Source organism: Corvus kubaryi, unplaced genomic scaffold (genome assembly GCF_017639235.1).
Source record: "Corvus kubaryi isolate FWS band 111438036 unplaced genomic scaffold, C.kubaryi_AGA036_p1.0 37391, whole genome shotgun sequence".
Lineage (NCBI taxonomy): Eukaryota > Metazoa > Chordata > Aves > Passeriformes > Corvidae > Corvus > Corvus kubaryi.
In genome coordinates this window covers 2650424-2676941 of record NW_024581130.1, presented here as the reverse complement: position 1 = coordinate 2676941, position 26518 = coordinate 2650424, and the positions used below count along the sequence as shown (strand labels likewise).

The 26518-nt window shown below is 38.8% G+C and overlaps 1 protein-coding gene across 12 annotated transcripts in view; it reads right to left on the bottom strand.

The window, feature by feature from the left end:
• Positions 1–26518, bottom strand: part of ROBO2 (roundabout guidance receptor 2) — a 1044190-nt gene that overhangs the window by 20245 nt on the left and 997427 nt on the right. For 8 of the 12 annotated variants that reach the window (XM_042038141.1, XM_042038139.1, XM_042038146.1 and 5 more), the window contains 4 exons: positions 22985–23141; positions 16768–17028; positions 13298–13512; positions 3655–3837 (listed from right to left, as the gene is read on the bottom strand). In XM_042038141.1, the coding sequence (XP_041894075.1) occupies positions 3655–3837; positions 13298–13512; positions 16768–17028; positions 22985–23141 (816 nt within the window). The remainder of the gene's footprint in view (positions 1–3654; positions 3838–13297; positions 13513–16767; positions 17029–22984; positions 23142–26518) is intronic. The other 4 variants (XM_042038145.1, XM_042038150.1, XM_042038147.1 and 1 more) reach the window with 1 other exon arrangement.

Sequence of the window (26518 nt, the reverse complement as noted above, 5' to 3'; positions counted from 1 at the left end):
CTAAAATTCTTATATGTTTTAATGCTATCTGCAAGGGAAAATGCATAAACCCGTCAGAACTTCAGCTCTTTCAGTGCTGCTCTAGGCCCAAATGGAGTTAACAGTTGATAGAAAGTGGCAAAATGGGTGTTTGCTATTGTTTGGTCAACTGGGCCCATGATAGTAAGGAGGTTTTTTTATCCTCTGGTTAACTTAGACCATGGTCGACCCTGCAGTGAGTTATGTTTTCTAGTAAAACCTTCCAACAGATGTGCTTACTTCCAACATGATGTCACATATTACCTGAACTAGAAAAGCTTAATTGGGAGTAATATGCAGCTCAGCATCCCATTTGAAATATTCTCAGTGCTAAGAGGGCAAAGTGAAAAAGTAGCTGTAATCTCTCTAACATGTTTCACATTAGCACATACATGTTAGGATAATATTTCACTATTTGACTTCAGAGATTTCGTGACTGTCTCAGGTTTGATCTTCTACCTTCTGACTGCTGTGCCCTGCTCTCAGGCAGGCTTGTCCCCAGCTGCACATCTCTGCCAGCTATCAGAGGTTACCACGTTTGAACCCCTCATTTGGACATTCCCTAACCCTCCTCTACAAAAAAACCCAAAAACCAAAAAAAAAGCCCAACTGAACATATATATAGTCTAAAAACAATGCCTTTGCCAACCTAGCTCATTATAACTGAAATTGGGTTACAGCACACCCGCCTAAGCAGCTAATTCTGGAGCTGGGAGAAAGCAGGAATAAGCTTTTGGGAACATTAACCTCTATAGCTGGCACAGCTGCAGCCAGACAAAGGCAAGTGATCAAGCCCTTGTTTCATGGATAAGGATAACACAACAGATGAACATAGACAAAATATTAAAATTTCATTTAAAAATAAAAATAAAAAAAAGACTACTAATGCAGAGAAATTCAGATGTGAGCCTGAAATTCCATCCCAGCTCTTAGCACGTTGCACAGATGTTTTGCAAAAATAAATTCACAACATGCAAGTGCAACTAGTGAGTGCAGGACGCAGATTCTTCACTTATTCTTTTGACTAAAGCAATGTGATTATTCATTCAGAATGCTGGTTTTAAGAAGAAAAAGGCACCAAACATTCTCTTTTATCCCTTCATGAAAATGAGGCAAAAGAAATAGCACTGACCTAAATCTCACGTGGGGCAAACACAAATGATGTGCAGACTCCCATAACACATTTTTCAATGCACTTAATAACTGATTACAGCATCTTGTATTTGTATGCAGCCTTTCCAGTAAGAACTGCTGAGCAGTGTCAGACTTTCTGTAGCAGATTTAGTGTGTTTAAGTGGAGACAAGGATGAATCCACTAATTCTTGATTTAATTTCCCAAGGGTGTTAAAAAGGAAAGCTGTTTGAACTTCATGGCAAATCACATGATGGCTTCTGGAAACTGGAATCAAAGTGTCTGGCAGGAGAGACACATTGCATCTGGATTCACCAGTGCCTCTTATGCTTGGCAATCAAACATTCCCATGTGAGGCTATCAAGCTGGACATCTCCTTTAGTATCTACCGCTGAGAATACTTCACAGCTGCTCTAAATGGGTGAAAATAACTGTCCAGACTGCAGAGGAATAAAGAGTCAGGACCTTCAGGCTCCCTTCAGAGCAATGGACAGGATAACACTGCTGCTTCTGCACTGCCAGACACCGTGTTGCACTCTGGGGGGCTGCTGTGGGGCAGCGGGGCTGTAACAGGGATGTCGGACCGAGCCACCCTGCCCTGCAAGGTGACACATCCTAATGACACTGCAATGAGCAGGGGGAGTGCTTCCATTTGCTGAGGTTTCTGTGAGGAAAAGAAGGGAGGGCTGTTTGTTTGCATGTGGGTTTTTATTTTATTTCCATTTTGCCTGCTGGATCATTAAGAGAATAAGAGGGTAATAATCATAAAGTCTCTACCACAACTGCTGGATCCTTTTTTGTACCCTGTACTCTAATGGTCTGTCTGAGGAATTACACACATACTCACTTTACGTGCATTTGTAACCTAATTAAGCTAGAAAAATACAGCTGACTAGAGGGCTCTCATCCTTCCCTTGTATTTTCCATTCACATAGGTATAAAAAAAAATCGTATTTATTCTAAGTGTCTGTGTTTTTGTGTCCATTTACTTCTGTTATGAGTAGGTGGCAGAAACTGCACTTCTCAAACATTTGATACAAGTGACAGTAACTTTGGGTGAATCTTTGCATTAGCTTTTACTGGAGCAAATACCACCAAAGAAAAGGATGGAAAGGATTTGCTCCTTTCAGTCAGAACCGGTGAGACTATTCAAGGAAAACAGTATCTTTTAAGTCATAGTTTGGCCAAATGTTTCTGCAGTAGATAAGTCAAGGTCTACATGAGTTTTCTTTTGTTTTGCTTTCTTTCTTTAGGTTTTTTTTTAAATGATAAGACAGATTTACTCAATTTTCCATTAATATAAGGAAACAATTGAGGGCTTCAGCTATGGTGAAATATCAATCTTTTAAGGATTGATGACTATGACTATGTCCGACCAAAGGCAAAAGTCCCAGTGATTTGAGAAAAGCTGGATCTTAGGACTTTGCCATCAACTCTTTCCTTTATTCCTAATGTTCCTAAAAGGCAGTGCTTGCCATGAAGTTATTGCATGCAGAAAGCCTACAGTACTCAGCCCCCAACAGGTGAGATATTTCTCCTAAGTGCACATGAAGGAGAGACTTCATACCAGACTAGTAGTCTAAAAAATTTAAATGTGAGGAGTATTATGGGACCTATCACTAGGAATCAGCTGAGGAAGCATAACAAAGAATGACCCAAGTTCATACTTTGCTAATAGATTTGTGGATTTAAATAATTAGTTATTGTTGCCATTTTGACAAGACTAAGAAAATGTAAATTTATTCTTTTTTTAACAGAATATTTAAAGATATTTTTTCTTTTTAATAGAAATAAAACATATGGAGCTTTAAAAATAAGAGCTAAAATATATTTAGTTTTCCTTAATTAATTTCAGAAGATTGGCTGTTTTCAAATGCAATATCCACTTTACCTTTGTTACATTTTACTTGGCAGATTCAGTTGGCATAACCAAAATTAAATGTTATCAAAATATATTAACTTATTGAATTAATTATTTTTTAAATCAGCTATTAACACAGCTTTAAACAGTTTGTATTGTTAACAATAAAAGCACACCAAGTCACCCCATGCTTAGAAAAACTTTGGAGAAAAACACACTTTTGCAAGAAATGCAACAGAAGAGCAGGGATGGAGATAATAGTTTAAAGATGATGTTCATCACTGGAAATGTGAATGATTGTGAGGAGATTATTCAGAAAATGAAATCATCAAAGGCTGCAAGGCAGAATTAGCAATCTCTTCACCGAAATATTAAATGAGCATATGTCAATAAATCTACAGCAGAGTCAGCACTGAGGGGAACCGCAGCAGACCGAAGTGCAGATTAAAAGCTTGTGCTATTCACTACTTCAAATCTCTAAAAATGAAACATAATGCAAGGTTTCATTTAAAATACACCAGTAAGAGTATCTCCATCCACCTTATTCCATGCATGTTAGGCAAGTGTGAGACGCAGGTTCACTGAGAGAAGGATAGGCAGAGACACCCTTCATGCAGAAAGCATCAACTTTGAGTCTACAAACCTGTTCTTGTCAGGCTGGTTCCATCCAGCCTAAACCCAGCTTTATCTGCTGCTGCAACCAGTGCTTGTGCAAAAGTGCCGCTGGTAAAGATCGAGTCATCTGAGGAGCTACCTACACTAGATCTATGACTAGAAAAGTTACGGTCCTCATCAGACGCAGAACCCCATCCATTTACCATTGAACCTAAAAACAAATGTAGGGGGCTAGTGAGTGGTGCACATTGATATTCTTTGTTCATCTAAAGCTTAAAGACCCACTTAATATGTCCTTTCTTAACAGGAAACCCCAAATTCATTTGACAGAGCTTGGTACGAAACAGCAATATTCATCTAAAGCTTAAAGACCCAGTTATTGTGTCCTTTAACAACACAAACCCCAAAGTTTGTCTGACAGAGTTTGGTACAACAGAGTACTATCAGTGCTAGCTGGGATCTCATTCCTAGTTTGCTCCATGTAGCCTGGAAACAAAATAATGGTCCTGGAAACAAAATAACACATGTTCTTTACACATGCAAAGATTCCACAGTAAAATTTTTTTTTAATTAATGGATTTTTCCTGTGATTGAATTCAGTGTGACTGTTTTTACTATGTTTGTTTTACTTGGCTTGTTACAAATCAGTATCTAGTTTGATATTTGCCAAACCGAGTCTTAATTTTGGATTGCACATGTGTAAGTCTCGGTAGATATGGCTAAAGTCAGACCTGGGCTTCAAGAGCTATTCTGAACAAGACTGGAACCATGTAATTTTGTCAATCAAAACCTTAAAGTAAATGAGCAGTTTTAATGGCCTGAAAACAGCTGATCCAAAGTAGTTCATTCCAGTGGATTAAAATAACTTTTTTTAAAAAAGTTTGAAATAATTAGGATTCAAGAGCAGAGCAAATATATGCTCAAATTTAATACTGAGTCAGTCACTAGACCAGTGTTGGTCCCATGGTACCTTCTAACAATGGATTACCACCACTGCAGGAGAGGAAAGTGATAACAACATCATAAAAATGCAGTCAGAAAACTAGATACCAGAAAAACCACATGAAAGGAGTATAGAAATCTTGACATAACTGAAATATAGAGCAATAGAGAAGGAAGGATTAATCTTACTCGCTTTTCTTTTTTTTATTATTTTTTCTGATGCATGAATCAAGCATCAATCAGTTACCCAGCATGGCAGTTTCAAAAGCTATCACTCAATTAAATTTTTTTTTCCCAAATACTGTAATTCTGTTTCTTTCAGGGTTTCAGATGGAGATGGTGGCGTTCTGTACTTCTAAAATGTCCCAGGGTCATTCCGCACTGTGCAGTGGAGCGGGAGGCAAAAGGAAGAGCCAGCAGCAAGTACTTTTCTCCAGGAACAGGGCAGCCCTGCTAATGAACTATCAAGTCCAGGTGAGGTGCAGAGCAACCGGACTGCTTTGGGACCTGAGCTGCTGCATGGCATTGCATGGTGCTGTGTAGACACAGCGTGCTGTTCTGAGATAGTACAGGCACCACCCCCACACCGAAATACCTGAAATGTGCTTTTAAACAGCATTTATATGCTGAGAAAAAAAAAAAAAAAAAAAGCCCAGTGAACCTGTGTGAATGAGCACAGAACTGGTTTTCAAAGACATGAAGACAGGAGAGGAGGGATGCATCACGGCCCTGACTTTTACTAAGTCAGCAGAGCTGAATTTCTGTGAATGTACATAAAATGCGTAGCAGTACAGTAGCCTTTTCCTAATCCATGTCCAAGAAAGCATTGCTGTGTTTAAAATTGCTAAGTAGTAAATCAATAATGACCTGCTTATTGGTTTATTGATAGGCTAATTAACTAATGGTGGTGTCAAATATTAAAAATGTCCTGCAAAAATAGCTCATGAATACAATAAATGAATCCTGGAATTCAGTAGCACGCTGCACCACAAAGCCCAAGAACAACAGATTATTTTGTGATGCTGCAGTGACCAAACCTTTGAATGTCAGAGAAGTGGCAGGCTATAATAACAAAAACCTGTGCACTCCTCAGACACAGGAAAAGAAACCAAAGAGGTCTGTGGAGGTCTGACAGGCAGAAAGTGAGTTAAGTGCAACAGAGAGTGACAGAGTTTGATTCTGCTTGCCAAAAGCACACATAAAATTGTTATTTTCCAAACAGACTCGACCTGATGCAGACAGATGTAAGGGAGCCCAGATAACAGCAAGGGAAAGCTAAAACTGAATTTCCTCTGAGAGGATAGTTTCTGAACTAACAATCAAAGTGTGATAGGACATCATAGCGAATGGAGAGCAAAGACACTTAGCAACAGTTATTGATGATGTATGAAAAGAGATACTACAGATAAAACACTTCATGAAGATGTAAGAAAATGAAATGCTATAACTGAGGACATTTTCAAACATCACTTATACACACATTCCACAAAATATGTGAGCACAAGCTGAAGCACAAAAATATAACTAGAGCTACAGATATCAAAGGATGATACTTAGATGCTAAAATTTAACACATGTGCCATTAATTTCAGGGCCCAAGGGTTTTCTGTTCATAGACATATATTCTGTTGTCTGTGTAGAGACATATAAAACCATATACTGTACAGAGCGCTTTTTGTTTTCAGTATCATAGTCCATGAGACTATGGATATTTTAGAAGAACTTTTAATTTCCACTTGCTCACAGTGCTCTGTCCATTTGCTAACCACAGCTGTTACACAACATACAGTGCACATGGTAATTTGGGTGGGACACTTTCAGGGTATGTGTAGTAGCTGTTTTTCATTTGCTCTGTTAGTCAGTAAAAAAAAAATAAACCTCATTTTAGGTATGAAATATACTGAAAATCTGCAAAAGCACATAGTGTGTGAATACAGCTATTGTTCTACACTCTCACAGACATGCCAGTTTTTCTAAAACTACCTACATTTTTATTATCAGACTGCCAGTTTTCTAGGCTAGTACTACAAAAATCTCTGTTCTTATACTCCTTCACATTCCCACAGGCAGGAAGTGTTAGCAAGTCTAGGAACAATGTGCTCTGGCTATGGATCATTCCTTCTTCCCCTCTCCTCCAGCAGCTGTTCTAGGAGGGACCTGTCAGGCTGGAAGCATAGCTCTGTTCTCGCAGGAACATGAGTTTTACTGGGATGTCATGGCTCCACCTGGAGTTCTGCATCCAGTTCTGAGGTCTGGGACACAAGGCAGACATGGACCTGTCCAAGTGTGTCCAGAGAGGAGCCACAACAATGATTAGAGTGCTGGAACCCCTTTTCTGTGAAGACAGGCTGGGACAACTGGGGTTGTTCACCCTGGAGATGAGAGGGCTCTGGGGAGATCTTCCTGCAGCGTTTCAATATACAATGGAGGGTGATAACAAAGACAGAAAGAGGCTTTTCTGATAAGGCCTGTAGTGACAGGACAAGAAGAAATATTTTCAAACTGAGAGAAGGTTTAGCTTATGTATAAGGAAGAAATTCTCTCCTGTGAAGGTGGTGAGGCACTGGAACAGGCTGCCCAGAGAAGTTGTGGATGTCTCAAACCTGGGAGTGTTCAAGGCCAGGCTGGATGGGGCTCTGAGCAACCTGGTCAAGTAGAAAGTGCCCCTGTCCATGGCAGGGGGGTTGGAACCAGATGACCTTTAAAAGTCCCTTCTAGTCCAAACCATTCTATGTTATTTCTGGTTGCTGGCAGCAACTTTTTATATAGAAATTTTTGTAACTGCTGAAGTCAGCAAGATACCCTGAGACACATTCAGCACCCACAGCTGTGTGTGACCAGGGAGCTAAAGGCAAAATCTCTACATTATTTCTACTGATTCCTGAGCTATTCAGTTTCACTGCATAAACAATTTCTTTTCCCCACCAAAACCTGCAGCAGTAAATCCCATTTTGCTCTGACCTGCAGAGGTGTAGACATTGCCCAGAAGGCATGGGAGTGCTGGAGCCCAGCCCGGGCACCTCAGGCCACCACACAGCTGTGTTAACATAGCACACGTGGTGACTGCTTGTTTAAAGGCATCCACTGGCCTCTCGCTTTCCAAATCAGATGCACATTTGTTTTGCTCTGAATAAAGGCAGAATAAGAGATGCTGACGTTCCTTTCAGATCAACTGTGCATTTTGAAATGGGATGAAACAGGCTTTTAGTGTCTCCTTTACATGCAGCTCACTATGTTTTTTCCAAGAGCACATTTGAGTTTTTACGCTTTCTGGCAACTGTAAATTTTACTCTTGCTGACAGCAGCAGTAAATGCTTTATGCAGAACAAAATCAGCTCTGTGAAAAGTTGAACTCTGTTTCCTTGCTCCATAAAATATCTCTTGGTGCTAATGCAAACAGAAAGCTTCTCTGCTCTCAGGGAAAGGTGAGGGGAACAGAGGTGCCAGCTCCCAGCAAACTGCATGCTACTGCTTTTAGTGGCATTTTGCTGGCAATAAAAATGCTCTTTTTCTTTGTAAAGTGTACTGTTGCTTTACTTAAAAATAATAATAAAAAAAGTCTAATGCACCTATGAAATAAATGCTGCTCACAACAAACCTGACACTTCTGAGAATTCCATTAGATACCTTCCTGCATCTAACAACCTCTACGTGCTTACCTCATGTGTTTTCCTTTACAAGACCATCCAACACGTATTAATATAAAGCCCCTGCTCCTCTGCAGTTTTTTAATGGAACAGGGATAGACTGCTTAGGTTTGTGAAGTGTGGGTGATGTCCTTGGGGACTGATGCTACTTCAGTTGAAACCAGTTACAGAATTCTTTTAGCCTTTGTACAGGAGAAAGATACTATCCTTCTCTTGGGTATGTCTGACCACTGTCATGATTACACAGCAAGAATGCCCACTGATTTTGGTGGAAGTGATGGAATAGAAGGGGCAATAGTCATTGTACCATCAAAATAAGAAAGAATAACAGAAGTGTTTGAATGCAGAATATAAATATGATCACATTTCCAAAAACTAGACTTTGTTTTGTACTTTCCTCCACCATAAATATCCATATATTTAAATGTATACACTTGGAATAAACCCTTAAGTTTTAAATATTTTATTTCTGGGCAGAAAACACTAAAAAAAAGGGAGGTAAAAACCATACGTAGATATTTGGCACTTCACAGGTCCAATGATAATTAATGGCCTTCATAAACATCTAATGAAAAATGAATTTATGTCACTTAGCTCAATTTATTTCTGTTTGCATTCCATCTTTCTAGATTTTTTTGGTTTCCATATTGCTGAAAGGCACAAAAAAATCTCAAATTTATTCAAGCTGTTAGAAAAGAAATGCACACAGAACATTAAGTAGTTGCTCAAATGTTGCTGAGCAGTAAAATACTATGATAAAGTGGCATCTTGCTGTGTCTCTATTACTTCTTCAGCACTAAAGTTAATTTATGATCAGTCATCAATTCATTTACATGTCATTTTATGCTAAATCTATCGTTGCTGATGAATGCATATCCCTAGATCCATTAAGCTAGAGTAAAGTCTGTGCTTTATAATATGACCCTGCTAATTGTTGCATTACCATTTTTATGAGATACAAAAAGTAGCAGTTTCCTATTTTCTGAGCACATATTTAATCCATGAAACACATTCTTCCTATTAAATGCAATCTGTCTAACTGCTTATAAAATAGAATCTTTTGCAATAGGTATCCCTAAGCAAATCAATATAAATATTGAGCTCTGCCGTGGTAAAAAATGGCTCATGAAAATGATATTGTGCAGTTTTCAAGAATTATTCCATTTGTGCTCAGACACAGTGAATGAACAACTTTTTCCATACAGACAGTGATCAGTGAGTCTTTTAATCAAGACCAAAACATGTCAGATAAGGGATATTCTTCCTTGCTGAGCTACACAATCTACAGAGATTTTTATAATTTAGATCTATATAATTGTATTGAAAAAAAAAATTGCAATCCATTTGCTGTGGCACTGATTGCAAGAATATCTCTCTGTTTATATCCATTTGTATCAGTTAGGTAGAAGAGGCCTTGTTCTAATTTCTGTGCTAGTTAATGAGTCAAATTCTTCCCTCAGTCAAAATGCACCAGGACTGAAGATACACAGCTCTCACTACCAGCTGCACTGGTGCTGCAGGAGGAGGAGATAAGGACAGGGCAAAGAAAACCCCCAAACCATAATACTTTGACCTGAAAAACCGTAGTTTTTTCTTACTGATTTCAGTGAGAAGCAAATTAATTTCTTCTACAGTCATCATATGCAGTTAATTAAGTCTGTTAAAGTAGAAAAACGTAACAGACTCTGTGGCCATCCATGCCACAACTCTGCACAGCAATTTATTATAAAAGCAAACATTAAACATAAGAGAAAGAAAAAAAATATTTCAATGTGTCTCTGAGAGCAAAAAATAAACCTAAATAATTATGAATTAAAAGTCAAGTGAGCAAAAGTTTTACCAGTGTGTTTTGATTCTTCCTTTCTATTATTTTTCAAAGCAGATTCAGTGACTCAGTATCCTAACAAACCATACTGGGAATGAAAGCAAATCCAAGCAAAACCTTGGATTTAATTTCATATTACAACCCACAAGCTCTCAAATCCAAATCTCCCTCTCTAAGTTCTCTTTGTGATATCTGGAGAATGTTAAGATACAGTTCCTGTGCGCTCCTCCTTTTGTTTCACTTTATTATACACATCAACATTATGTCTCTGCCACCTGCAAAGAGAAAAGCTTAATAGTGCAGATTAAATCCTTGTCTGAATCTTCAGTTAGCTGTGACTAAAACTCAAGGGCCTGGAAGACAACTTGACTTTTAAACAGTTTAAAGGAGCAGCACTGTGGTGTCAGAGGGATTCAGCAGTTTGTGCTTTGGCTCATGCAGTGCCAGTGCTTCCCCTCAGAGAATCCCACATTTGACACTGCAGGAAATCCTTGTTCTCAGCTCAGCCATAAAGAACAAAGCCCCATTTCAGTCCAAGAGTGGGTATCTTTGAGGCATTGCTGAGGCATGCTAACACTACAGGGTGAGGAACCTCACCCTGCTCCCTCCACAGCAACTCTGTTTGGAGGAAGTCTGGACCAAGGGATGTCAATTTAGATTTCTCACAAACACTGAACTCCCAGGGCACTTCAGAATGAACAGAAATATTGCTTCATCTGGGTCAGCTGTTCTCATTTGCCTCCATTTTCAAATACATTTAGAGAAGTGAAAACGTGATCTATAAATTCCTAGCAAAATGCTGGTTGAAGTCACCAAAGGCTCTGTGAAAAGAAGCAGCTTATATATTCTCAGCACAAGAAAGAACGATTTAGTTGTTCTACAGTACTTTAAAAGCAATCAAATTGAAGAATGAGAAACAGCTTGGGAACAACTGAAGCAATTTGTTATACACCCCTTAAAACCAACAAGCACAGCCTAGAAGAGTTAACAGAAACAGATAAACAAAAATTAAAATTCTCTTTTGAAAAAAAAATTGCCCAAGTATAATAGGCAATTTCTTTCCACCCTTAGGAAAAAACAAGCCCAAAACAAGATCTCCTAAAATCAAGGTTTTACCCATACAGCAACTGAGGAAAACAGAATAGTTTTGTTATTTGGAGATTTTTGCCATCTTACAGACTCTTTAGACTAACACTCTGGGTGCACTTCTGTAAGGCTGTTGTTCCTTAATTAAGTCAGTCTAAATGTTGGCTTTGTGCTATAGGGGCAGTCTATAATTTTGCTTCCTTTCCAGCTGCACATTCCCTTCCTGCAGTGCCAGCACACACCTTGTCACGTGAACCAGAGCTAGTAATTAAACAAGCAAAAGAAAAAGCAAATGAAAAACTTTAATTTTCAGCTTGATGAGGCCACATGAAGTTAGTGGTGGTGATGAGTGGGAGTATATTTAGATCAACTTAAGTACACTCCCAGCCTACATTATCAAGTTCTGACCAATTTCTTCCAAAATATCGGGAAGCTTTTAACACTCCAGTAATTAGATATTTAACACTCCAAAAATGGAAGAAGATTTATAAATATTGTAAGAAGCTTGAAGGTTATTCATAAAAGTATGAATTGTAGTAAGCACTAAAGTTTCTAGTTGGAGCAGGAATACAACTATTTCTTATTTGTTCTAGGGAGGGTGGTCCAAACTATTAGGTGAAGATGCAAATGTGGAAACATTAATTTTCTGATTTACTGATACGTAAGCATTGGCATATTAATATATACCAAATGAAAAATTTATACCAGGCTGTTTTTTAAAAATTTATTTATTTATTGCTGTTTTACCAGTGCAAAACTTGTAGTGAATTGCTAACAGAAAGGCTGCTGAGCCATTAGTGAGATATGCAAAAATATGCAGAATTATTGCCTGAAGGAGATTACACTAGAAATTCAAGCAAAGTGAGTTAACATACTCATGCACTAATAAGTTAACCTTCTCAATTCAGGGATTTAAACTTTAACTCTATGGCCTTCAGTTGCATCTGGATTTCAAATGGCAGCAGCAGAGATGCAATTCTTAAATCTTAATTAGATTGGCAAGCAGTCTGGCTCTAGGGTGAAGGAAAACCTGGAAAGTGGGATTAAGCTACACACTATTTCATTCAGCAAAGAAAAAGGAAGAAAATTATAGGTATTGATGCTCCACCACTGTCATATTCTCACAGTGTTTTCAGAATAGCAACCTTTCAGTGTGGGAGCAGAAGCCTTGGAATTTCAGAGGTCCGGACAAAGATGGAATTCAGTGGTGCCATGGTAGGAAGTTGTTCTGATCAAGTCTCCCTTAAGGTAAAACCAACAATCAGGGTTCATCTGCTGAGATCAAAACCTGAAGCAGCGCCCACTACCACTGTGACATTGGGGATATTTGGGTCTCCAGCACACCTGCACATTATGGACACAGTACATTATACAGAGGCCCAGGTTCAACCTAAAAAGAAGGACACTGATGCTTACCAAAAGTACATTACTTCCATATAAAATCTGTGTTTTTAAAAAACAGCATCTTTCACTGCCTACATTTCACCACCAGCAATTTAATTCATTCAGATTCTGTGCATTAGTTTATAGCAGGCCTTTCTAGGTCCCCTTTGATGATGCTGTAGCTTTCCAAGGCATGCAAAGGACAAGAAGTGAGGGAAGGAGGGTCAGAATTATTAAACAGATTTTCTAAAAGGGAACAATTACTAAATTCAGCAATATAAAGTAGGTTCAAAATACATATTTTCCTACAAAAATGTTGTATTTACTCTAGAAATAAACATTGTGCTGATCTAACTATACTTACTCTGAAGTCTTTTAACTTCCTTGTGTTCATCTGGGAAAGCATTTACCCAGCAAAATATCTAAAAGTGCTTTAAGATAGCATTTTTATGCTGCTCCTGATTTATGAAATATATATTGCTAAGCTGAGGTCTTCCCCCTCCTTTTTATGTAACTGCCTTGCTTTTCTAGTAGAATGAACCTTTCATGAAAGCTAGGATATAACTGAATTTTCTTTCAAGTCTTTAAAGCTTTTTAAAATTCATGAATTCTCTTATCATTTTGCAGCAAAGCAAAGTATTTCCAAATCCTTCTTTAACTTTAGTGTTTAGTATTAACACATTTTAAATGTTACTGAAATCAAGTGGAATAAATTTTCACTTAGAAAGTGTCCAAATGGTGATGTATTTTACTGGTAGGAACAAGTTGGTGTCACTGTGTTTGGTTACCTGTCACAGAGCTGTCTAGATTGTCCATACTGGAGCCTGGAGTATGCTCTAGACCTCTTAGTGGCCTACTGATTTCTACAGTTTCTTCTTCCATATCATCCTCATCATCATCATCATCTGGAACATCTGTTTCCAAATCTGAAATAAGGTTTCCAGATACGTATCCTAGGGGAGGAACTGGAGCCTGAGGAGGTTGTGTATTGCTTTGGATGTGCCTACACAAACAAACAGGAAAAGTTATCAGAATGGATGAGGCTTTGCAGCCCATGGTCAATAAAACACAAGCCTTTCAACAAGTCCTGAAGTTTTGATTTACAAAACGTGCTTGGTTAGGTCAAACTCAAGAAAAGTCAGTTCAGTTATTCACCTCAGCTTCTAATACCAGAGCGCCTGAACACTTTCCAGTCTTAAATAAAAATAATGAAGATAAAATCCTCTAGGATGGGGAAGGTCAGGATTATCTTCTCATAGATGAAGAGCAATGGGCACAGAAGCTACATAAATCAGGTAGGAAACCCATGGAAAAGCACAATTCTGAATCCCAGCCTAGCACGTAAGTGTCTCTCCCAATATTCCCCCTTGCAAATCACACATTGAACCAAAGTTAAGTCTCACTCCTTCCACTTAAACAGATGCAGTGCCTGAAGCAAAAGTCACCCTAAAGAAGAGGAAATGGCCAGTAGGACAGAAGAAATTTTCAAGTCCAATGAACGCATAATCAGTGAGGCCTTTTCATTTTGCTTTATTCCAAGAAGTTTAATTGATTTAATTGCAGCAGTATTAGGGCATGCATGTGTGAAATTACTGCATGCAGCAATCACATTCAAAAAAAAAAAAAGGAAAAAAGAAGACAAAAAAGCACCCACAGGATAGCTAAATGGCCAAAGGCAAGCATGGCATTCGGAGTTTGATGTTCCTGGTCTCTGAGAGAAAAGAACACCATCAGCTTTCAAAGCAGCATTCCCCACAGCACAACAGGTACACAGAAAGCTGTGCCAGGGGAGCCAGACAGGACTGGCCTTGGTACAAGAGCATGTACCATGCTTGAAATTGCTAACAGAGGCACGTGGGAATCCTTGGGTGGCTGTACATGAGGTGCCATGACCTGATTTGAATCCGCAGCACTCTGGATGGAGCCCAGGATTCTGCCGGTCTTTTGCTTGGACATAAGTAAAACTGAAAGAATTACAATTGTCACCTGTTTGGCTCCCAGCTCTAATACATTTTCAGTGAAAACCTGTGCTGTATTATTGCCTACATGAATGAATTCTCTTAATTCAATGAGCCTTTCTTTTTTTTATTTTCATAATGTAAATCTATCAGATATGAGAATGTCATGGTAAATGTTACGTACCACTGGTAACTTTCTCCACCTCAGTGTTAGCTTTAACTTACTGCTTATTCTGAATCTAATTTCCAGAACAAGTGCTTCCTTTCTGACACACAACCTCCTTCTGATTAACAGTTATTGAATACTTTTCTGCCTGGACACCAGGTTTTTGGTGTTCTACGCAGCGTTCAAAACACCGGGGCACTAAAGGGCACTACCAGCTAACTAACCCTCAATAAACAGTGTGATTAGATCCCAATCAAGCAAAATGCTTAAGTATATGTTTAATATTAAGCTTGTGATAGAACAATTGAAATCAATTTCTCGTGTACTCATGGTTAAGCATACACTTAAGTGATTTGCTGGATCAAGGCCATAATGATTATGTACTTTTCCAGTAATCTCTAATGGGCTCTTTCTTAAATTCCTAGTTGGCTGATCTCTGTATTTCTCTGTTGCTAATCCCACAGCAACCTATCTGACAGGTCTCATTTTGCTGTTTAGTTTTCCCCTGTCTCTACATTGGACAGGTTAACTTTGTGAAAAGAAAACTAAGACATCTTCCTTTCCAGTAAAAACAATGGAGGGACTTTCTACTGATTTTGACTAGCATGATATGTGTCCAGCCAAACAACACAAAAACACTAAAAAATTCCATGTCATAAAAATCACTTCTATTTGCAACCCTCAGCATTTAGCCCAATACCCAAAAGTTATGAAAAAAAGGTTATGTTCCTTGTTATTTTTTTTTAACATTTCAGGCTCAATTACTGTGACTTTACACAAGAGCAACATAAAAATCTGTATAATCCTAAGCACATTATGAAACTTCCCAATCAATTTTCATCTCTCCAAAAAGGGAGCAAGACCTTTCCTGCCAGCTGCACGAGGCTTTGGTGCAGTGTCCTGCTCCATTATCTGTGCCTGGACTGGTTTGGAGGTTTGGAGGGCGTAGGAAGGGTAACAGCTGCAAAATGCAGCAGCGACTGCCTGTGCCGGCAGGGTGTGCATCTGTGTGCTGGCTCAGAAGCCAGTACCTTCAATAGGCCAGGTCTAGCTGCTGCCTGGGATTTGGGTCTGTCCCACAGGCAGGCTGGGGTCGGTGCTTGGCAGCGCGGCGCTGCAGCGGGACCGAGGTACCCTGTTGATTGAGTGCAGATTGCAGACAAGCCCCGAGGCTTCCACGGTGTCTAGGGAAAACAGCTGGCTTTGGTTTGGCAGCGCCTGCCTACCTGCCTGATGTATTTATGGGAGCTCAAGCTGAAGAACTCCGTGGCTTTATTTACCAGAGAAGAAAGGCTGCTCCTCTGCTGGCAGAGTGCCATTCAGTAACTAGCTCTGCTCTGCTCCGCCGAGAGTCGCGGGCTTTGTCTGGGTAGGAGAGCTGTGAAAGGACAACTGCTGCTCAGGGAACATCCAGGAAGCAACTGACCTTCACCGTATCCCCAGCCTGGTGCAGTTGACAAGTTCTTTTTCTGTCCCTGAAGAGATTGCTTCTGTTTGTTTTGCAGAGGAAATGTTACTGTGGTATTTGCTTGCTCTTCCTTTAAATAGGCATAAAGCACTCTAAAACACTAGATCCATTCTGTAAATACTAATAACTTTCTGTTGTTCCTGGGTCTTTCCTATGAATCAGAAATTCTCATGGTATTTCAAAGTACAGAGATGCAAATGCTTCATTCTCATGTGACATGGTGTAAAAGCTGCCACGTTGCTATTTCAAGAGACTATCATTATTTTTAATCAGGAATTTAGAATCCTATTATTTTTGAAAATCCTAAAAAATTCCCATCTTTTGCTAGCCTGAAAAGAGAGTACTCTCAACTGTACAAAAGCTATCAGGAGGTGGGTGTTAACTACTTAGCTGAACACGTGTAAAATTTCAGAGGAATATTGTTTTAACATGTTTTTAGACAAGATTTAACATATCACCAAGTATTATGATTTAAAAAGCACATACTAATGTCTAAGGCCTTCACAATGTAGATAGAGTTTTGCTATTTCTTCTTCCATTTTACTTTGGAAACATAATTGAAACACTGTTGAACACAGTATTTATGTCATAAAGAAATATATTGTTGCTATTATTATTATTATTATTTCATTTCCCTGATCACAGGTGACCCGTTCAAACATTTACCATGTCTGCTTTGCTATATCAAACTGGTAAGCCCTTGTTAACTCATCCAGGTGAGCTTGAAGCATTGGCTGCATCTCCTCTCGTGGGGAAGGCGTGAGGGTTGCAGTGGACTGCTGCCCAAAGGAGATGGCAGGAGATGAAGCTACTCCCCGGACAGGAGGTGTGGGGACACGATCATCATCTTCTTCAAGCTCATCCTCCATGCCCTGATGCAGGTAGGTTTGAACTGGCAAAGGTGGACACCAACCATCACTGTCATATCTAAAATAAAAACCAAATAAACTTAGTGTATATCAGATCTCATCTCTGCCACACAGTAGAGGGTGTAGAGGGTATACAGGATTCCTGCTACAGTTGGAAACCTTGCACACAGTGTGAGTTCTAAAATTTAATGAAAATAGGGCCATAATTGCTTAAGTTGTCCTTACTGAGTCAGTTTAATTTTTCCCACAACAGCTAAGCAACTTGACCAAGATATGCAAAAAAAATATTACTGACCCGTTATCACATTCGTTAATGGTGATTAGATAATGTTACACCACAATCAACAACAAAAATGGACTAACTCACTTCTAGGATCATTAATGTAGGACAATGAATATTGACCTAGACATGAAAGTAGCAGCATTCTTAAAAGCTTTATGTAGTAGCACTTATCCACAGAATCCCAGAGCAAGCTGAGTTGAAAGGAACCCACAAGGATCACCAAGTCCAACTCCTGGCCCTGCACAGCACCATCCCCAGGAGTCACACCAGGAGCCCAAGACATTATCCACTTATTGCCATCCTCCCCTTTATCCGTCTATAAATTTACCATTTGTTTCTGGTTTGTAGATTAAATAAAAAGCGGCACTTCCCTCATAAATTCTGGCCTTCCCACTCAGCACACAGGTATCTCCTATGATGTGTAATACATTCATGTCACAGCAGCACTGACCCTAAGCATATGTTGTGTCACAGCACCAGCTGATAAGGTACATTAGCACACATGTTGACAGCCCTGCCAGCACCCCACCTCCTAACCAATCTGTCCTGGGACTTACCTAGACAGTGCTACATTTCTGAACACTTTCAACACACCTGCCCAATGTAAATGAAAGGATTAACCACTAGCAGTGTCCTTGAATACCAAATTCTTCTCTCTTCATACATAAGGGGTGTCCTGGTAGGAGTTTGTGGTTCATTTGTTGCCTTATAACAAAGATGTAAGGGGTGATGCTGTATCTGATCAAGGCTAGGAACAGAAGCTTTATATTTTATTACCACTTCTTATGCAAGCTTTGCCAGCAAGTCAGTTCTTTTAGGTCTCTGTACTCATCACAGGACCTTTCAATTCAGTGTTGTATTACACTATCATCCTGGGATGCTGTCCCTTAGAGATTCTGGCATTATTCCAGTCCTTAGTGACTGTGGTCATTCCCTATGCATTACCTCCCCAGAGTAATTCCCTAATCTGAACACAACTTCAGTTGTACACAGCTTTGCTGACAATCACACCACTCAAATCTCAACTGTCTACTCTTCCCATCTTCAAAACATTCAGTCAGGCATCAGTCCCTGGAGCATCAGTACACATTTCTTCTTAACTCCTGGTGTATTCCAAAATAACTCAGGATACACAGCTTTTTTTTTTTTTTTTTTCCAAAAGGCAACCAGACAACCACAAGCTCTCACAGCTCCTTCACTGTCAAACCATCACACACTCTAAAGGCCATTTCCCAAGCATCATATAAGACACTTTATCTTCTTTCCACCTTCAAGGACTGCTGACAAGGTCCTTTTTCTGCAGTGCAGGCAGGCAATGCTTTGTGCTAAACAGTTAACTTCTCAAACCAGCTTAAAAATACACCTTTAAAGCTTCTGACTTGGAAGGAAGGATTTACCAGTTTCCCAGAGAAAAATGAATTACTGTCAATTTTCTCAAGTGTGAAGCCAGGTTACAAAAAGGCTGGGAACACTGAGATGGAGAAGTTGCAAAACCTGTATTATGAACAGAACACTTAGTTTCAGCAAAACCCAAAGATTTCTTAAATTAACTAAACTACTTTTTCATTATTCAGAAGTCTGTAGTCTGTATTTAAATGCACAGATTCAGAATAGTTAAACCAACCTGACTTAATCACCCAAAAGTCCGTGGAAGACATATCTGGTAATTCACACTGGTATAAATTTAGATCTCTGTATATATGTATGTAGAGATGATCATATATAGCTATACAAACATACATATGTGCACAGAAGTGAAAATAAAGGCTGCTTCTCAACACCTGGCCTCTAGGAGAGGTTGAGTGATTGATCGTTACCATTTTCATAACACAGAGATTTAAGAAAATGTTACATGATACATATTCACCCTTAGCAGACAATTAAGATATGAACAGCTGTAATTTGTTTTTCCAAACAATATTCACTCATGACATTTGCACCCAAGGCTGAAGGGACCATCCTAACCCACGCTGCTAAAAATGTACAGCGCAACAGTTCTCTCGCTTCCTTTTGCTCTCTCAACCTCACGCTTTGCTATAACAGCTTCTTCTTTAAAAGGGACAGGGCAAAAAGACACTCCCTGGTGACTTTTCAGTGATGAATAAACGAGCTTTGGATGTGCTCGCCTTCTGACCCTACTCGCTTCAAATCCCCAAATGTTCAGCTTGATAGTAAAAGAGATTTCTCAGTGAAAAGATTCTGCACAAGCACCGTATCTTTACCCAGATTTTGTTCGAAATGGAAAGCAGCCTAAACCTGAAGTTCAGGACATTGAGATTCAAGATTTCAGGTACAAGAACCTTTGTGTTCTTCATGTAAGGCGTCCTAAAAGCCACAAGTTCTAACCTGCATCAAAAAAACAACAAAGAAAAAAAAAAAAGAAAAGAAAAAAGAAAAAAACAAACCTAACAGACTACATAGTAACTATATGTCACATAAATGCTACAGTTATAGAAAAAACTGGTACCAAAATATTGTTACTGATCACATCCTTGTTCTTTTTTGTTTTCTGAGTAAATCCAATGTGGTGAAAATGCAACTTTTTCAAGTACACTTATTAAAATCTAAGTGTTTTAACTTCATTAGGGACCTCAGATTGTAATTTCTTTATAATTAAGACCCTAATAAGTGCTGGTTAACAAACAAGAGTCTCTATTTTTCTAATAAGTTTTATTGTATTGTCAGCACTTTTATTCTACCGTGATCTTTTACTATTCAAGAGCCTGATTCATTACATTGATAGATTTGTTCCTTCAAAATATAAAATAAAGGTGATAGATAAAGAGCACATTTCTAATGAAACTGTGTTTCATTACACGCATAGTTGCAACAAATGAAGCTTCCCTCCCTGGAACTCACCAGAAAGGACTGTTTGAAGTAAAAAGTACTACTCCCTTAACTTTCCCTAAGGACAGAAAACAAGTATTGAATACACTGACACTCAGCAGCTAATATTCCAGTTTAGGGTGTAGCAAGAAATAGAAATAACCAAATAACAGTATGCAGACTGCCTTTACTGGGGTTGGCTCAAGATCATGCATATTACTGGTGAAAAATGGAAGTAAATGATAATGAGTAAGAAATGAGCATTTCCTTACTGTCACGTTTAGATAAAATCAAGCAAAATCATCCGCTCTGAAAATGGTGGGAAAGGGAACATGTCAATTTGGGAGATACTATAGGAAAAGAGAAACTTAATTGACACAAACAGGCTCTTTGCTGAGGTTAAACAGGAATTTAAGAGATCCCCAAAGCCACCACATCATATAACAGGGCTCGTTGGAGTAAAATGTTCACTTTTCCTTCTGCAGTTTATGGAAAAATGGAGGCAAATGCAAATCCTAGTGCCTCTGGGAAGAAGATGGTCGAGAAAACTGAGTATTTTTTCTGTGACAGGTTAAGTTAAGTGGCGCTTTTTTTATATCACTTGCTATGGTGGATTATCTTTTGCAACTCAGAAGTCCACTAGTGCCCATAAGGCCACTAGTCTTAATCTCTAGTAAGCAAAACTAGGTGTCAAATTTTTGGTGTTTTTTGGTGATAATCATGCCAATGAAACTTACGCTTGAATTCAAGCGTTATAGGAGGACATACGGAAAAACAAGTTTCTGTTTAGATGTCACCTTCCTTGTTTTATTGGTCTAAACATTCACATTTTGTATCACATTGTGAGAATTTTATTAGTGTTCCGTTTTTCTGACTGGAAGTTCATTTTTCAATTGTAACTACCAATATAATTACATCTGCATGCAACTAATTCTAAAATTAAAACACTTTGAACTTGTCACAGATAGAGTACATCAAAACCAACCAAAAAGAACGAAACAGTTTAAAAAAATGTGGCTTTTTTTTTTTTCTAACCCAATATGTCCATATTAAAGGCAACATAAGGAACGCAGCCTATGATTCTTTCCCTTTCAGCATGTTGAAAATCACAGAAACGAGATCAACCCCTAGATACAGAAGGACCATTAGTATTGGAAGTATCCTGGGGAAGTATGGGCATTGCAGATTCCGTCTTCATCAAAGGTGGTTGCAATTTACTGTAGGTCCAGACTGAGACTCTAAGTCCAACCTTCAAATTTTTTCTGTGTTTGGTAAAATGCCTATTACAAGGTCTTGCTATCACCACTGCTAATGGGACATTACAAAAAACAGAGAAGAGTAATTCAAAACATAATCACAGGAAAAACTAAGTCTGAATTGTTGTGAACCTGGAAGTTGGTGATTACCTTCTCCTTAAATAACCAATGTTGTCTTGGTGACCAACATCATTCCTTCCAGCTAAATTACAGATGCATTATGCAACTGAGGAGTCAAGCCCTGTGTCACAAGGGATTTCTCTATAAGGTATTTCCATTTGCCTCTTATGCTATTTCATTGTTCTGAAGCAAATATAAGTGGTTTGCCTTCTATTGCATAATTGTTTTAGTGAAATGGCTGCACATGCATCTTAAGGATATAAACTGATAAAGACAAAATTATTATATGGTGAAACAATTTGAAATTTATTTTAGCCTCTTATAACAGAATACAGAACAAAATGATTATATGAACTTTTTGCCTTGAGATTTAAACAACACTTACAATCATTAAGGTTATTTGTTTTCCATTACTTTGAAATTCTAATTCTAATACAGCCTGAATGAGCCTTTATTTTAAAAAGAACTTCACTGACTAACACATTTATTGCTCATTTTAAGAGTCAAAGGACTTGGTATAAACTGAAATAATGTGGAATTTTTCTAGCTTTAATTATAAAAGTAGTAATGATCAATTCATGCTTACAATTGAGATAACACTTGAAATACTTTTATTCAGTAAAGCTATTACAATGAATTCTCAAAAATGTTTCATCCTTAGGAAATATTGATTAATCCATGTATTGAAACAGACAGAAATTTGTCCCTAACAGAACAATTATTCTCAAAGGCTCAAACAGAGCTAACCACAGTAAACTATGTTTTCATATACTCTTATTTTCCTCCAGAGTCTGATAACCTGGTATTTCACATAATTACACTTTATAAAAAGCATTTTGTAATTGTTGTCTGTGTAGAAAATGTCTCTTTCCTCTCATTTAGCACTTCTTGTGTGATTTTGTGTCCTTGAGAACAAGTTTGAGCTATGCAAAAATATGTGGAAGGTTCCAGAAACTTGAAAGTTGTTTGATTAATAACAAAAAAAGCTTATAATTAGCATGCCTTCCTCAACTGTGAAATTTCTTCTAAAAGCCGATGAGAAGATTATTATCCATTGGTTGATCTTCAAAAAATTAATCCAATTTGGTGGGATTTTTTTTGTTTTGTTCTGTTGGCTCTAATATTTTTAAACATCAAAGCAGTGCAAAAATACAAAGAACCAGATTATGTCATCCTTACTCACTCTGAGTCCCATCAGCTGCACGCAGTCCCAACAGAATTCAATTACGCTACCTGTGAAGTGAGATACTTCTCAGCATGAGAAAGCACTGAAGCCCTACGTGATGATGAAGCAAGGTCACTTCTGTTTCCACCTTCAGTCACTATCCAGGAGCTATTCAAACATTCCTCCTCCACATCCTCGAATAAGTCTACAGGATAAGGCGCTCTCTCTTTAATTTTTTTTTTTTTTAAACAAAACAGAATAATATCGTCACTTAGCAAAATTAAAAAAAAAAATAAAAAAAAAGGACCCATTTCTGGAAATCACAGATTTTTTTCTTCAAAAGAAAAAGAAAAAAAAAATTTACCCTGCTTCTTGCTGATCCACCCCATAGTGCTCCAGCTCTGTGCCTGGAAGTGGCTGCACAGGAGGGGGTGGGAGGGGAACACTGGCCCAGTTTGAACCATTATTTTTCTGGGGCTTGGCAGTATTTTTGTTTTTCTTCTTTTTCCCTCCTTTGCCACCTGCAAATCCAAAAAGAAAAATAAAATGTTAGAGATATAATGTGGGGAAAAAAAGCCAGCTATTTACATTTCTTTGAAAGAATTCTGATTCCAGATGGCATGCCCCAAAAAAGAAGACGTATTTATATCTCAGCAGAATCAGCATCAACGTGCTAATGCTGTCACAAGGTTATAAGTAATAATAGAATGGAATGGGAAAATATTCTGAATATTTGCTGAAAATCACTTCTTTTTAAACCTCTGTACATTTGCACCACAAATTTTGCTCCAAAAGTGCAGAAACAAGGAAAGACAGGTTTTCCTGACTCAGAAATATATTCCTTGATTTATTCATGTGTACTTTGTGACTTCTTGAATTCATTCTTAGATAAAATTATAATAAAACATAGTGAATTATTTTAAATGTTAGAATACAGTGTGATTATAACACAGTTTTGCATAATCACTTTCTGTGGAAAATACAGATTTAAGGACACCATCTAAAAAAATTGTCATTTAGACTCAGTATCTTTTAGCCAGAATAGCATGAGTAACTTGTCAAAACAAAAGAAGAAGGGTTGTGTTGAACTTAGGAATTTCCTAAGTTCTTTTTCTTTAAAAGATCAGGAGGTCATGTGCAATGTTTTAGGACTGTCTGTTTCACAGGATTCAAATATCTTGTGCCACTGTGGAGAAGAGGTTCTATTTCTGATACACAGCTCCAATGGATGAGGTAGAAATGAAGTGAGAATGCATTTTGGTTAAACCCTCTGCTCTTCTCTTACTGTCCTTGTATCCATTTCTCCAGCTGAGACATTTCCATTTGTGGGAGAGTGATCCTACAGAGAAAGCTCTCATCCCACTTGCTCTGCTTCTTTTATTTTGCCATGACTTCTTTTTTCTTGTCAGGAATTCATTAAGAAGAAGAATGGGTCAACATTTCAAATCCTTTGACTGCTTAGGGACCCATCTACTTTTTTGAGTTTTGTTGTGCCTTCAAACTCTTTGGCTTGTTGGGTGGAGGATTGGTTTGTCAGATGCCTTTTCAGTGGGGTAGCCAGCTGCTGTCACTCATCCCTGGCTGCTGCAGAAAGCAGTCTAATCCCTCTCACCCACTGACATCTCTTGCTGATTCATAAGGATCAGCCAAAAAAAAAAACCCTCAGGTAAAAATGAATCAATGAATCAAGAAAACCACAGCTGACTTAGGGGGGGTGGCTCGCTGTGCACTGGCAGGCACCACCCTCTTTGCCATGGCTCTAACTTTAGGCATGGAGAAACACAGAAGGAGGTACAATCCTAGCAATAGAGACAAGCCCGTATCATGGGACTTTCTGTCTGTGAGACAGTAGCTTTTTTCTGTTACCTCCAAACGTTAGCTGGATGAAAACAGGAACAAATAGAGAGGGAAGAAAAAGGTGGTTCTGTGGCTCAGAAGTAGCCAAGACTTCTCTTTTCACCTCCTGTTGTGGTTGCTAGGGACAGGCAACAAGCCCAGCAAAGCTTCTAATCGACCTGGCTGGCAGCACATTGCAAGCGAGACTTTGCTTTTCACTACTCAATTCCAGACCAGAGCTCTTCCTCCCTTGTTTTGGAGTATTTATAGTAAGTCCAGCCAAGATCCTCTTGTTCACTATGAACGGAGCTGATACTACTTTTATTAGGATGGAAACAGGCTCTTCCTTCCGTTTGTAGTCTGGCAGAGACGACAGCTTTCTTGAAAAGGGAAAGAACATTTCGACCACTGAAAAGAAACTCCAGTGATAGTGGAGATAGAGGAACAAATACTCAAACCTTCTGGAGGGAAAATGAAGCTTTCAAAGCACAGGTAGGGTAAAAGAAGTAGAGTTAGAAATAGGGTCAGTGAACAGTCCAAAGGAAGTGGGTTAATTTTAATCTGTGGGATGTGGGGAAATTTCTGAAAAGTCAGCAGGAGTAGGAGCCAACAACAACTAAGGCAGGAGGGGCTGCTTTAGGAGAAAAGCACATGCATGTGTGTGTGTGTTGCACGAGGATTTACACTAGGAATACACAGAGAAGGAAAATGCAGAGGACAATTTCAGTTTAGAGATAAGTCGAGGTGGAGAGGAAGATTTTGGACGTGTACCATCTTGATAATCTTAGGAGACTGATAAAATGTAGGCTGGATTTGTGGAGTGCTAGTATGGGCGTCACTTGGATTTTGGGGGTTTCAAAAAGAGAAATTAGAGATAATGGAGATATTAGAAGGAGTGAAGCAGAGAGACAAAGGACTTGTTTAGATGAAGAAATGACAGAAGAGGACTCCAAGGTCAGTGCTGGTAGGAAAGCAGCCTACATTGTACAGTCAGGCAGGAGATTTCTGTCCCCATGGGCAGTTACCCCACTGTCAGACTGGTAGGACAGACACCTAAAACAAAAAGCCTGATTTGTGTTTGAAAACTGATGCACGGAAGCCTTGTTTCCCCATAGCAACAATGCTTGATGCTTCAATGTCTCCTCACACTGAAATTCAATTATACTGTTTAAATCTCTAGGCAAATCAGATCCTTGAGAAAGAATTTGCCAGTTGGGCTGCTGATCCTAGTACAGACATAATCTGTGCAAAGTGAAGCTACAAAATTTCCCTGCCTCAAAAAAGCAAGTTGAAGTTTTAGCTATTTTCCATTCCACAGTAGGAAAGGAATTCTCCTGGTATTCATGTAAGAGAGAAGAAACTTAGTCAGAATAATGAGTAGTACTTAAAGTACTAACCAAGGAAGTGAGAGGAACAAATCCCTGCTCACCCTGATGGGGACTACGTAATCAAAGCTGGTCTCTGACTCCAGTGATGCTCTAATTATCAGACAATTTGAAGGTCTCCCCCCCAGTTTCTTGTGTATTACAGACATAATTATTCTGTATCAAAGGCATAATTAGTGAGCAAGGGAGAGCAAAATACTGACTCTGCAGTCCAATAATCTGACACTCATCTGAGCATTGGGGCATCCAGTTGTGAGCTGCCTTGGTCACAACAAGAATGTCCTGGCCATAGAAAGACTGACAAACCCAAAGTTTCCTCATGTCATCAGAAAATTTACTTCAGACTGAGAAACACTACACAAAATATGTTGCACTTGAAATATTTGATTGAAGTCCAGCGTTCGATCAATGCGCATTTTCCAGTGACACCTGCTACTTTCTGAGAAAATTCTTAGGCAGTTGTAGCCGTCAATGTCCCTAAAGCGTGATACTGCTCTCTGATATCTGACATACCTCAGCACGTCAATTTATGCATTTTAATGAAGCCTGGGGAGCAAGCTGATTTCCTCAGCTACTTGTGAAAATATCTCACATGCAAGGAAGTGTACTTTTTGAAGTATTGCATGAACTCAGCTCCCAGACACCTCTCCGACAATGCCATAAGCCTGTTTTTTGGT